At 43.9% G+C, this 12,883-nt stretch overlaps 1 protein-coding gene across 1 annotated transcript; it reads left to right on the top strand.

Annotated features, from left to right (window-relative positions):
• Positions 1–2,869: 2,869 nt before the first annotated feature.
• Positions 2,870–6,640, top strand: LOC147887273 (protein ALTERED PHOSPHATE STARVATION RESPONSE 1-like). The gene is made up of 4 exons (XM_087394527.1): positions 2,870–4,261; positions 4,404–4,579; positions 4,676–4,899; positions 5,122–6,640. The coding sequence occupies exons 1-4, from the start codon at positions 3,466–3,468 to the stop codon at positions 6,026–6,028; spliced, it is 2,103 nt and encodes a 700-aa protein (XP_087250653.1). The 5' UTR covers positions 2,870–3,465; the 3' UTR covers positions 6,029–6,640.
• Positions 6,641–12,883: the final 6,243 nt, after the last annotated feature.

Below are 12,883 nucleotides of genomic sequence, written 5' to 3'. Positions count from 1 at the left end.
TTCACATAATTGACTCTCAAATGTAATGGTCATTAGAGATACTATGCCATTTGGAAACCTTGCCTCTTACAATGTTTCGCAGCCATTTGAGAAAGCATGTACTTCATAATCTCTACCTTATTATGGGTTTTCTAACGGGTCTACTAATCTTAAAAATTCATGATCTACGCATTGAGGTATCGGGTTTTGATGGGATTTGTTCTAGCAAGTTTGTAATTTTGTATTTCAATTTTCTGTGCAATCAAACATTGCATTGCATCTACAAAAGTTTTTGGATTTCCAAAATTTTCTTTAAAAATTAATTGTTAATCTAATTAGCTCAATAGCCAAAGTTAAAACCCCCTAATATTAAGTAACCCTCCTAAGTTAAAACCCTTGAAGTTAAGTTAATCTTAATTAGACATCCCTCCCCCTCCACCTTGCCTTGTATATTACTGCAGCCTAAAGCCATGGCACACCTCATCGCACCCACAAAAATTCCTTGCATCCAGCTTCGTACATCTTCCACTGTCACTTCTCGATGGAGAGGAACTACCAGGTTGAAATCTCTTGCAGGGTTCTTCCATTGTTGCCAAAGGTGAACACGATTTTTTGAAACTATTTGATTGACGTAGGTAGCCCACTAGCGGTTCCCCTTTCGCCTCACTACCTACCCCCTCCCTCCCCACAACTACTCCCTCCCCTCCACCTCGCCCCCCCATGCTCGCACTCCCTCGCGTCGGCCTCCTCATGATGCTCCTTCTTCACCCCCTTAGCATTCGGTCTTTACTATCTCACATACTCACTCCGTCACCTATTTACCATCCTCAACACTCCTTTTAGACTCAATCCCCTTTTCTTGAGCTCACACCTGATCTTTGCCATCTTGGACTGCTCCAAGGATCTATTCTCGGATGAAATAAACAAGACGAGAGGCGAAGTAAGTAGAAGCTTGCATAGGCTTGTCTTTATACACATTGCGAAGGTGGTGAAGAAAAATCTGGAGTGGGGCATGTGGCAACTTGTCCCTCCCACAATTTATCCCTCCCCCTCCCCCCTTCCCTCCATCTTTCACTACTAATACCATTTTTCACCAACTGGGGGTCCCTATTTGTATTAAAATTGGAAGCACGGGGTAACCTATTTTTTATTCATGCAAAAATGTATTCATTAGTGTGCTATTAAAATGACACTTCAAAATGTGAAGGTTTAATTCCTAGCACTTGAGTGCAAGGTAGTTGAGTGGACATTTCTTAATTTGAACTATAGGTCATTATGGTGAGAGTCCAAATTTCAAGGCGTAGAGTTGGATATTTTTGCCACCATTATACATTCATGATCTTTTATTTGCTAAAGTAATTTGATTTTGCTGCTTTGGGTTTTTGTTTTAAGGTGCAAAGAGAAAGAGGTCTACTAGATAGATGTGTAGTAAGGGCGAGATAACATCGTACATGAATGTTTCTTACTAATGAATAATGTGCTTCTTGCCTCCTCATTTTTTGTAAGTGCTAGTTAGGTAGGACAAAAGGTAAGGAATTCGCTCCTCGATTGTGTGTGTGAGCTTGATTTTCCTTGCCCATGTGGTAGATAAAGTAACCTGCTAGAGTAGGCTAAATCACATTGCTAATCTCAAAACTTTTGGTGCCAGTCCCTATGTTCACATGCATAGATTGATCTTAGCTCTCAGCCAAGCATGCTTTAGAATGCCAAAGGAGCTATTAAATTGGTGTTGGTAAGTTTATAGCTACACATATAATGTTGTAAGCATATGCAATGCTATGATGCCGCTCAAAGTTTGAAGTTTGCTACCTTGCTACAAAGTTAGACACAATAGTTGCGAGCTGAGTTGGCATCTAGAGGGACAATGACCCTACTAATCGACTTAACTCCTTCATTATTGTGTGTGCTCTATGTATGATAGATTAGTTTGAGAGGTTCTCGCTCACTACCATTGCAGCAAGCTAAGGCATCCTATGGCAAGGACAAGCAAATGCTAGGGAAGGTTCACACTTGTTGCCAATTATCTAAAAAGAGATTATGGGACCTGCGGTAGGTTCTGATGGGTGGATAGGCATGGTATGCTTTTTGATAGGTAGATAGGTAAATAGCCCCGAAATGCTCAACTAGAGATTGCTATTTCTTGAATCCAATCAGGTATTGCAGCAATGCAAAAATGAGCGAGTGGGAAGAGCCAGCCTGTAAGGTTCAGTGCACATGCATCAAGTAATGCATGGTTGGAGGCTACTTTTGGAGACTCGCACTTCTCTCGAGCTCAAAGTGGAGCGCCATTGATGCTCGAATTGGCACCTTCATTTTGGAGACTGCAATTTTGAGCATTAGTGCATCCTTACTCCTCTGACCAATCCGCATTTGTCATGTGGACTTGAGCATTGCTTTTACAGGGCTTTGCAGCTCAAAGAGAGCTTTCTGCAAGTAACAAACTCCATCTGATCCAATAAATGCATGCTGGTTTGAGTCCACGCAAAAAAATTCAAGTGGAGCTTGAGAGTTGCACACTAGCCACGCCTTCTTCATTGGGTGCTTCACCCGACCTTAAGGCAATGGGGGGGGAAGACTTTGGGGAAGCCATGGTGATGGACCATGGTCATGAATCATGCATGATAAGGAGGAATGTAAGGGAGAATGTTGTCTGCAATGTCGCAGGTTTGGTTAAATATAATTTAAGACGAGATTCACTTAATCCAAGGAAAGATCGGTCGCATCACCACATTTCAAATCAGCACAGGTGCCCGTTTGCATGCATGCACGGTTAGATGTAAATCCGTCAACTCAACATTACTTAAGTACGCAGTTAGTGACGTTAATTTTGTCTTAAAGCTAACGTCGTCCCGCTCACCATCGCCACCTTCCTCAAAAACTTCTCATTCGGCGTTTTCTGCCGCCACCTTTCGCTGCTGAAGTTCTCAAGCTTTCTCTCGCTCTGCTCGAAGCTCCTCGCCTCTGTCGCCTCTCGTTTTTGACGTTCTTCCACCTCTGCCATCCGATTCTTGCCTTTCCCTCTGCATCTTCCTCGTGTAGTTTCCTCCCTTCCCACCCCTTGCATCGATCGACGTCTTCCTCCTAGACCCTCTTCTCGCCTGTTCTTTCTTCCCCTTGAATTCTGTTACTCTTCCTTCCCCCTCTGTTCTCCTCCGCTCTCCTTGGACAGAGCTTCATATATGCCTTTTACCCTGACACCATGCCCTCGGTCCTTGCTTGAACTTCGAGCTTCCTTGGCTCTCACTGCCCAAGAAGGTGCTCTCGTGCTCAGCTCTCGAGACCCGCAAGTTTCTTCTACACTTGCTGCAGGTGTTTTCTACATACAATCCATGGCTGTTGCCTGTTGAACTCAAGCCTTATCTCAGTGCCTATACAGCTAACACTAGACAGCGCTCGAATCAACATTTTCGTAGTTACTGTTTACAGACAACAGTTCTCTGCGGGTGTTCAAGCTGAGAGCAGCAACAGCTGCTGGTGTTGCGAGCAATGGGGTGTATAAACTCTCGACCGGGTGAGGACGACGTTGTGCGCAGGTTCAGGGATCGCAAGCGCTACATGAAGCAAGCGGTTATACAACGCCATGCATTCGCTTTGGCTCACACTGCCTATCTGCACGCTCTTAGGAACACGGGTGCTGCTCTTCGTCAATTCGCAGAAGGGGAGGCCAAGGATGGAGGAACCCCGCACATGAGTACCCTCGGGTCGCAATATGTATCCCTCCTGGAACCGCCCCCTCCCCCTCCTTTGCTTGCTCCTTTGCCTTCTCGCACAGTGGAGAGATCGTCAAGCTTTCCACCTCGCCTAACCGCTGATCGAAGAACCGATTTGGGTGACCGTTCCAGGTCTCCCCACTTATCAAGTCAGTGGAAAGATGAGAACAAGGATCATATGGCCATTCAAGGCAACAAAACCCCTCCACCACCGTCTCCTCAAAAGTCCAGTTGGGACTTCTTGAATCCTTTCCGTCCTTCAACACCGCCGTTTCATCAGTCGGACCAGAGGAAAATTGGGCTATCCCAGCGTAATATGAACACGTACTACGACGAAGGCATGCCCGACCTTGAGGAAGAGTATGAACGACACCAAGCTCTGGTGAAATGGGAAAGGAAAAGCAGAGAGCTGGCGTTGGTCGTAAGACTTGGAGGAGAGAAAGATCTTTTAGAAATTGTTAAAGAGCTTGATGAACGGTTTCTGAATGCTTCTTCAGCTGGAATAGACGTTTCGAAGGTCTTGGAGACAAGGAAAGGGCATTTCCAGGCAGATTTCTCTGAGGCGAAAAAAAGTAAGTCCCCTCTCTTGCGGAAATTTCGAAGGAGTCGTTTGTCTTGTACAATCGCGGCCAGCGTTGAAGTGCACGAATGATCTTTAGCATGCAGAGAGAAGAATGGCTTGTCAAACTGAAATGTCCTGTTTTTTAAATGCAGGCGGCAACCCACCTTCTGGTAAGGTATTTAGCGCGCTCCCTTGGAACTGGTCCAAGAACCACGTGTCTGTTACAGACGAATTCGACAAGAACGACGATTCAGAGACTCTAGGAAGTCATGCTCTGACATTAGAGAGGTTGCGCGCATGGGAAAAGAAACTGTTCAACGAAGTGAAGGTCGGTTCCAGTTCTATGCTCATATTGTATGCGAACAAAAGGAAATTTGCGTTTCTGTGGTTTGAGGGGTTTAGGGCGACTGCTTTGGTTATGCAGGCAGGTGAAGCATTAAGGAGCGAGCACCAAAAGAAGTGTACTCTTCTGAGGTCTCACGAAGCAAAAGGGGAGGATAGCGAAGCTGTCGACAAGCTTCGATCGACCATCAAGCGGCTGCATTCTCTTATTCTCGTGTCGTTTCAGGGTGTCGATTCAACTACAGCTGCGGTTAGAAGGTTGCGGGATGAAGAGCTTTATCCACAACTGGCCGAGCTGGCTGAAGGGTCTGTGCATGTTCTCTTTCACTGTCGGAAATTTTCTCGCTATAAAGCTTTTGCAATGCGATAGCTTAACAATCGCTCTCATTGGCACCCCACTGCCGTAGATATTAACATTGTAGATTTATGTTGAGCTGCCGCGAGACATCTTCGCTCTTACAAGCAATATTTGTTGGGCGCCGGACCAAGTGCTGCTGGTTGATGCAAATCCTTGATTGTTCATTACAGGTTGACGTACATGTGGAGAACGATGCACGAGTGTCACCTGCATCAAAAGCAGGTTGTGCTTCAGTTCAAGAACCTGGACTCCTTTGTGACACAAGAAGCAACTAGCGATTGGCATCGTCATGCCACTGTCGAGCTCGAGAAGGAGCTGAACAACTGGTACGAATGCTTGTGCAAGCTGGTGAATAGCCACAGGGACTACATGACAGCACTGAACGGATGGTCACGCCTGAGCCTGATAGAGATAGAGGTGGAACGGGACGAAAACGAATCAAGGGAGGAGGAAGAGCACCAATCCCCACGGCACGTCCCCAAGATCTGCAGCTTGTGCGAGGAGTGGCAGAAGGCGCTGGACAGGCTACCGGACAAGGTGGCATCGGAGGCCATAAAGAGTCTGGCAGCGGTGGTGCACGCGCTGGTGGTGCAGCAAGCGGAGGAGCTGAAGCAGAAGAGGAAGGTGGAGGGCTTAACGAGGAGGCTACAGAAGAAGGTGGCGAATTTGGAGGTGGCAGAGAGGAAGCAAAGGGAGGCACCAGTGCAGCAGCAAGCGGCAGCAGTGGCAAAGAGGGTGAAGAGGAGGAAGAAGGCAGAAGAATCAGAGAGTGAGAGTGAGGAAGAGGAGGAGAGGTGGAGCTCTGATTCTGGGGAGACGATGGCGATGGAGGCAAAGGATCCATTGATGGAGAGGAGGGCGAGAGTGGAGAGTGTGAAGAAGAAACTCGAGGAAGAGAAAGAGAAGCATGCAAAATGCATTCAAGATACAAGGTTTCTCACCATGAACAATTTGCAAACTGGGCTCCCAGGAGTTTTCGAAGCCATGACTGGCTTCTCTTCTGTTTCTTCTCAAGCCTTCACATTTCTCTCCCACCACCTCAAGAATCCCATCACCCTTCATCCCCCTCCTTATTAACCTTATTAACCTTTTTCTCCTGCCTTTTCCTCTCTATATATTTCCTCCTCTCTTTTCATCATATACTCTCTATATCTCTTCCCTTCCATATTCTAGTTTGCAGTTGCACCTCCTCCGCAGTTTTTTACCCCTTATTCTCGTTTGCCTCGTTTTAGAGGCCATGACTAATAACCAAGGTTTCCTCCCCTCTCTCTCTTTATATCCACTTTGTCATGATATCTACTCTTTCTTTTTTTTAACCTTCCACAATGCTATCTCCTTCCATCCCCCTCCTTCCTGATAACTCAAGGCACTCCTCACTACTTTTAACATGCCTCCTCTTTTGTCATGATGTACTCTATATCTCTTACCTCTCTTATTCTAGTTTGCCCGTTTGAAGCAAATTTTTGAGCTCATCCATACAAGTGAACAAGCTCTCACGTCGTTATGATATACTCTCTATATCTTTTACCTCTTATTCTAGTTTGCCTGGTTGAAGCAAATTTTTGAGCTCATCCATACAAGTCAACAAGCTCTCACCTCGTTATCAGCATGCCTTGTTACACGTTGTCATCAATATTCTATAGGAATACACCACCTTTTAGCAGTGGTTATTTTCTATGTATCCACCTAGGCGGCCTATCAAATTTCGTTTTTGAGTCTTTTTGGCCCCCTTTGAAAAAAAAACAACATTGTATCAATCAGAAGCATCCATTGCGCAATAGCTATTAAGTAAAGTTTTTGGGTTTCAATCGAATGTGCCTAGGTAAATGATTGCTCCAATAAGCAACATTTGAAATGACTCAATTGCTAAGAATTTGACCCGCTAGGTGAATGATTGCTCCAATATGCAACATTTGGAATGACTCAATTGCCAAGAATTTGACCCATTGTCGAGAATTTAAATAAAGGTGTTAAATTATTTACGTTAAGATTGTGAAGAGGAAGGTTATTGTACTCTTTGCAGCATCACACGATCTTTGGCAAAGTGCCTAGGGGTCCTTCAAATCCTATAATAATCTTGTCTCCTAGCGATCTTGACTCTCTGCGTGAAGAATGAGCCATTTGGACACTAGAGCATGTATTGTAATATTATTGCACTCTTTGCACAATAAGTAAAGATGTTGGGTTTAAATCAAATGAGCATAGGATAGGTAAATGATTGATCTATTGAAACATTGTGAAGAGGAAGGTTATTGTACTATTTGCACATTTAGTAAAGATGTTAGGTTTCAATCAAATGTAAAATAAATGCAGTTAAGAAACTAAAAAGTCATTGAATTATTTACATTGTTAAGATTGTGAAGAAGGTTATTTTACTCTTTGACCAACACCATTGTAACATTATATGTATATATCTAGTCACCTTTCTAAAAATAGATAGCCAAATGTGCCCCACTAGTCGCTATGCTAACTTCATGCTTCTTATACTAGGGCATTCTTCCATGTTTTTGGCCACCTATTCCCTCATTCATAGTTGAACATTTCTTGGTTTGCTTCACTTTTTGTGCAATGTGTCCACAATTTGCATCTCGCATAGGCCATTGCTCATGTTGATCTCACTAATCATTTGCAATGTAGTCTCATTGGTTCATCCATCCAAGCTTTTTAAGGATGTGAATTGCCATCTTTTCTACATGGTGTTGAGTCAAAAAGGTTGCACGACGGCCCAAATTTGGGGATGGGGTAATGGCTTACTATGTAGTCCAAATCATTGCCTTGTTGTGGAGAGTAGTTTGAAGGATTTGATTTGTTCAAATTTGATTTGTTGCACTACTGCGACTTTTTCCTACAATGCACTTTCAAACAACATTACATGTGCATCGGTATTCTCCTCTAAAAATCAGTTAACATGGCAATCATGATTGGGCGATGAAGGCAAACACGAACTCATACCTAGTGAAAGGCGATAAGTGGAGGATATGGAGTCGCAATGGGAGGATACCACTTGAATGAATTGCGGGGGAAGAGAGAATCTTCGAAATGCTCATTAGCTATGTTGTGAGAGTGCTGCTACAATTGCCTTCCTCCTCGTCCATGGACTTGAGGGAGTCTTGAGAGCGACACAGTTTGCAATTTCTATACTGAGCTTCTCATGCAGACATGTACCACAAGGGAATGAAAACAACGCAAGTGCAAAAGCGCTAAAGCTAGGGTTAAGTCTGGTGGTCCGTAGTGGTCACCAAAGTGTTAACGAGGTGTTTATGCTACGTTAATCGGACGTATGGAGACAACATTTCTCTAACACAACCCATGAGTTGGGAAATTCCTCATCTTGGTTAGGAATCCACGTTGGAACCCTTCTCCCTGCAACTTTTATTCCTTATATTGATCATGAAAGTCTCAGTAGAGGCACATTTCTAAGGTCCAATACCCTCCACCGTGACATCCAATGGCCCCATTTATCCAGCCAGTTATGGAATCGTAGTGTGCCCATTTCCCTCTCCATTAATACCTGAATGAAAAATATGGGAGAAGTGAATGTGAAGGAGGGATACCTTGTTTGTGGAAATACTAAAATATAAATAAATACAAAGATGGTTAAGTACTCAAAGTCCATAGAGGCATCTTACAAGCTAGTTTCTTAGAGTCTATGAAAAAAAAAGGACCTCATGAATGAATTCCTACCTGTATAGGTTAACAACAATGGTGGATTCAAGGTTTCAAGATTGCCTCAAGAAGTTTAGAGAGTTAAAAAGAAAACAAGGCATTTCTTTCCAGATACTATAGCAACCATAAAGTATTGGCAAGTTTAGGCAACATTAGAGCAATTGTGTGGAGGTCAAGCCTCCTATTCAAAGGTGATCACCAGAACCATGTTAACCAACTCAAAGAAAAGTTTTGAGCACAATTCTCCACTATCACCTCATGCCAATGAGATAGGAGTGCAATTATTGAGCATAGGCCTTAAAAAATCACGTGCACAAAATTGATGAGGAGATTAGGAAGGTACAAAGGATAGTTAATGAAGAATACTCAAATTTGGCACTCAAGTGACATATTAGGGAGGATACAAATCAAGGTAATTGAGGAAAAGGGGGGGGGGGGGAAGGAAAAGTAAGCTCAAACATTGGCTATGGAGGAGAGGCAAAGAAGACAAGAAATAGAGGAGCATAGAAGGTAAGAAGCAATAGCTGAAGGACACTAAAATGGGGGTAGAGTGTGTAGAGAGGGAGCTCAAGTCCATGTTAGCAACTCTTGATAGTCAAAAGACAAAAAAGGATGGCCATTTTAAAACAATTTTGTGATATAAAAAACGCATAGATATTTGAAAAAGTGGCAATCATGACAAGCTGTAGAAGAATAGTGAGGACACTAGAGCAATGTTGGGGGGACGACATGAATTCTTAAAAGCTAGACAATAGGCCCAAGATTCATATCAGGTAGAGAGTAGCTCCAAGCAACATAAAACATTAGCATATTTGAGGGAGATGTTCTACAAATTGAAAATTGAGCACAATGCCACTGTACAAGAGCTTGGTAAAGTTATTGATAATGATGAGAGGAAGGATATCAATTGTGCTACATTGGAGGTTTGAGCGGCGCTCTTTGCTAATTGCATACTTGAAGGTTCTAGAAAAAATTATAATGGTTTAAAATAGTTGGTGGCCTCTCATTCTACTATTTCCAAGAGCGAATACAAAGAGGAGCATCTTGTTAGATATCAATGCTCCACTCTCGTGTAACTACGTGGGAACTAGCTAACTCTACTTATAAGCCCCCCATATGAGAAGGCATTTGAGTAGCTCGGTTATTCGGTAGGTCCTGGTTTGGACACCAGATGGGAGCCATGTGTGGCCTGATGGCTGGACGACTTCAGATAGAGTTGGCACATTGCCAACTAGGCTACATGCAAGTGCGAGAAGGCATCCCATGACTGACCGCACTAAGGGTAGACGGAGCATTTCCTGAGGCAGCCCACTCTCGGGTTACGGGTCCCATTTGGAACTCGAGATGATCTCGGATGGCTCTGGGCTGAATAGACACCATAGGTTTGTTGCTCTATTCAACGCCATGGTTCTAACGTGTGGTCGGTGACCTATTTTAGGATCGACCTCTAGTCAGTCATTTTGGGCTGACTGGGTCGGTCTCCCAATTGGGTCTAACTGACTATGATTGGTGGCTATATAAGAGCAAGCCCATGAAGCCCATAATCATCATTGGCTATAGCAACCTTGATTCCTTAGCATCCAGCCTCCGTCCTCTACTATTTCCAGCATGCCATCGAAGCTTCTCACACAGGAGTGCATGGCGGGGAGGCAGCGCCATCTATTGTATCAGTTTTATAGTAATCAAATTTTTTATTCTCCATACTATCTGCTTTTCTCTCTTGCATATGAGATCCTGTTATCTGTTGAGCACAGACATTGTATTGTTTTCTTACATAGTATCAGAGCTTGGACTCTAGCAAGAAGATTTGGTAGTGTGTTTCTGTTTGTGAGCAGATTGTGAGAGATGGTCGAGCCCGCAAGACTGCGAATCCCATCGTTTGGCGAAAGAAAAAAGTTGGACGGCACTAACTATCCACTCTGGAAGTTCAAGATGAAGACCATCCTAAGCGCATATGAGCTTCGGAATACTGCTACTGGGATGGACGTGAAGCCGGTTGTGAAACCGAATCCAACCAATGCAGGACAACAGATAGTACCAACTGCGGATGAGATTCTCGCGTGGACAAGAAGAAATGCAAATGCACTGTGTTCTATTGTCTGCAGTGTAAGTGATTCTATCATGGCGTTAATTCAACATGTCACCACAGCGAAGGAGGCATGGACGGTCTTGAAAAATCAGTACGAGACCACGAATCAAACGCGGATTCAGAATCTGGAGACTCAACTCGCGAACGAGAAACTATCTGAGTCTGAAACAGCAGAGAAGTTCATCATCAGGGTGAAGAATTTGCACGATCAGATGACTATGATTAGCATCACCACCACCAGCGAGAATCGAGCATGAAGGTGCAGACGGATTCTCCCACCAAACTACGATGGTCTTGTTATAGCATTGAATACGCAGAACAAAAATCTGCCCCTCAACTTTGAGGATTTCAACACGATGCTTCTAGAGGAGATGCATCAAAAGATGAGGACTGGAGAAGATTCGGCTTTCTTGGCTGGATCAAAGAAAGGTAAGGGTAAGGACTCTGGTAACCCATCTTCTTTTGATGATAAAAAGAAGAAGAAGAAGATCAAGTGCTTCTATTGCAACAAGGCAGGGCACAAACAGAATGAGTGCCAAAAGAAGATTGCAGATGAGAAGAACAGAGTAAAGAAAGAGTCCAGCAATAGCACGCAAGCAGTCTCAATTGAGCCATTCGTAGCAATTGAAGAGATTTGCATGGAGGCACTTCATGTACCTGCGGATGAACCTTGGATTATTGACAGGGGTGCATTGCACCACATGACTAGTTGGAAGGATTGGTATACCTCTCTACATCCGGTAGGGAATGACATCCTGGTAGCAGTCGGCAATGATGCAAAATGTCTAGCAAAAGGAAAAGATATGATTACTCTAAAGTCAGATGGAGTTGTAAAACAGTTGTCCGATGTTCTTTATGTGCCAGATATCAAGAGAAACTTGTCCGTTTCTGTGATCATGGATCGGGACCTCAAATTTCAATTCGATAAGAATGGCGCACAGATTTTGGATCTTCAAGGGAAGGTCATTGGTAAAGGTACACGGCGCAACAACATCTACGAACTCTTAGCTTTCAGTGCTCGAGCCGATGTGAGCGCAACACTAAGCTGTGGCATGAGAGGTTTGGTCATCTAAATGTTAGTTCTTTAAAGGAGATGCATAAAGTGGAATGATTGCAGACCTATAAGAAATTATAGATCTGCTCGATGTATTTGAAGCTTGCATGATGGGCAAGCAGCATCGGTAGCCCTTTCCTAAAAAGGCCAACAGGGCAAAGGCTCCTCTAGAGCTTGTTCACACGGACCTCTGTGAAAAGATGGAGACGGAAGCTTTGGGTGGTTCCTACTACTTCATGATGCTGATGACTACAGTAGAAGGATATGGATATACTTCCTGAAGACTAAAGATGAGGCTTTTAGTAAGTCCAAAGAATGGCATGTAATGGTCGAGAAAGAAACGGGGAGGAAGGTGAAGAAGTTGAGATCAGACAGAGGTGGAGAGTTCACATCAATTGCATTAAAAAGTTACTGCAAAAGTCACGGGATCAAGACGTAGAAACCCCCGCCACATACACCACAACAAAATGGAGTAGTAGAGTGCAAGATGTGTGTCATCTGTGAAATGGGTAGGAGTATGATGAAAGGGAAAGATTTGCCAAAGAATTTCTAGGCTGAAGCATGTAACACGATAGTTTACATTTTGAATCGTAGCTACACAAAGGCTGTGAATGGAATGACTCCACTACATGCCTTTTTTGGTAAGAAACCTTCAGCTGCATATTTCAGAGTTTTTGGATGTGACTGTTTTGTGCATGTCCCTGATGCTAATAAGACCAAATGGGAACCAAAGAGTCGGAAGTGTATTTTCTTAGGCTATAGTGAAGAGGCAAAGGGTTACCGTCTCTATAATCCTATTACCAAGAAGGTAATAGTAAGTTGCGATGTGGTCTTCTCAGAACAGTCACTCAATTGGAGGAGGATGCTTCCTTCTCAGATAACCAGGGCTAGGATATCCATCCAGTATAACCACCAACAGCAGACCGAACTCCCCCAATGGTGCTTGGGAGGATTCAAGATAAAGTGGAGGAAGAAGAGCTTACAGAACCACAACAACAACGACCATTCCCGAAGTGGGTAAAGTAGCTTTTAGACGACAGAGAACCTCCAGCCATTGAGGAGGAACCATCTTAACACTGCCGGTCCAAGACATTAGAGGAGCAAAGAAGGGCGCAGGAAACAC

This window comes from Dipteris shenzhenensis, chromosome 23 (genome assembly GCF_047967505.1).
Source record: "Dipteris shenzhenensis isolate YYH24624 ecotype China chromosome 23, Dip_SZ_1.0, whole genome shotgun sequence".
In the NCBI taxonomy this organism is placed as follows: domain Eukaryota; kingdom Viridiplantae; phylum Streptophyta; class Polypodiopsida; order Gleicheniales; family Dipteridaceae; genus Dipteris; species Dipteris shenzhenensis.
Note: the sequence above shows the minus strand (reverse complement) of the source record. Positions and strands in the feature narration are given on the sequence as shown.

Excerpts from the sequence above, each read along its gene's own strand:
- LOC147887273 (XM_087394527.1), top strand. The coding sequence starts at position 3,466 with ATGGGGTGTATAAACTCTCGACCGGGTGAGGACGACGTTGTGCGCAGG. Across the intron at positions 4,262-4,403 it reads TTTCTCTGAGGCGAAAAAAA|GCGGCAACCCACCTTCTGGT; the intron begins GTAAGTCCCCTC and ends TTTTAAATGCAG. Across the intron at positions 4,580-4,675 it reads AACTGTTCAACGAAGTGAAG|GCAGGTGAAGCATTAAGGAG; the intron begins GTCGGTTCCAGT and ends TTGGTTATGCAG.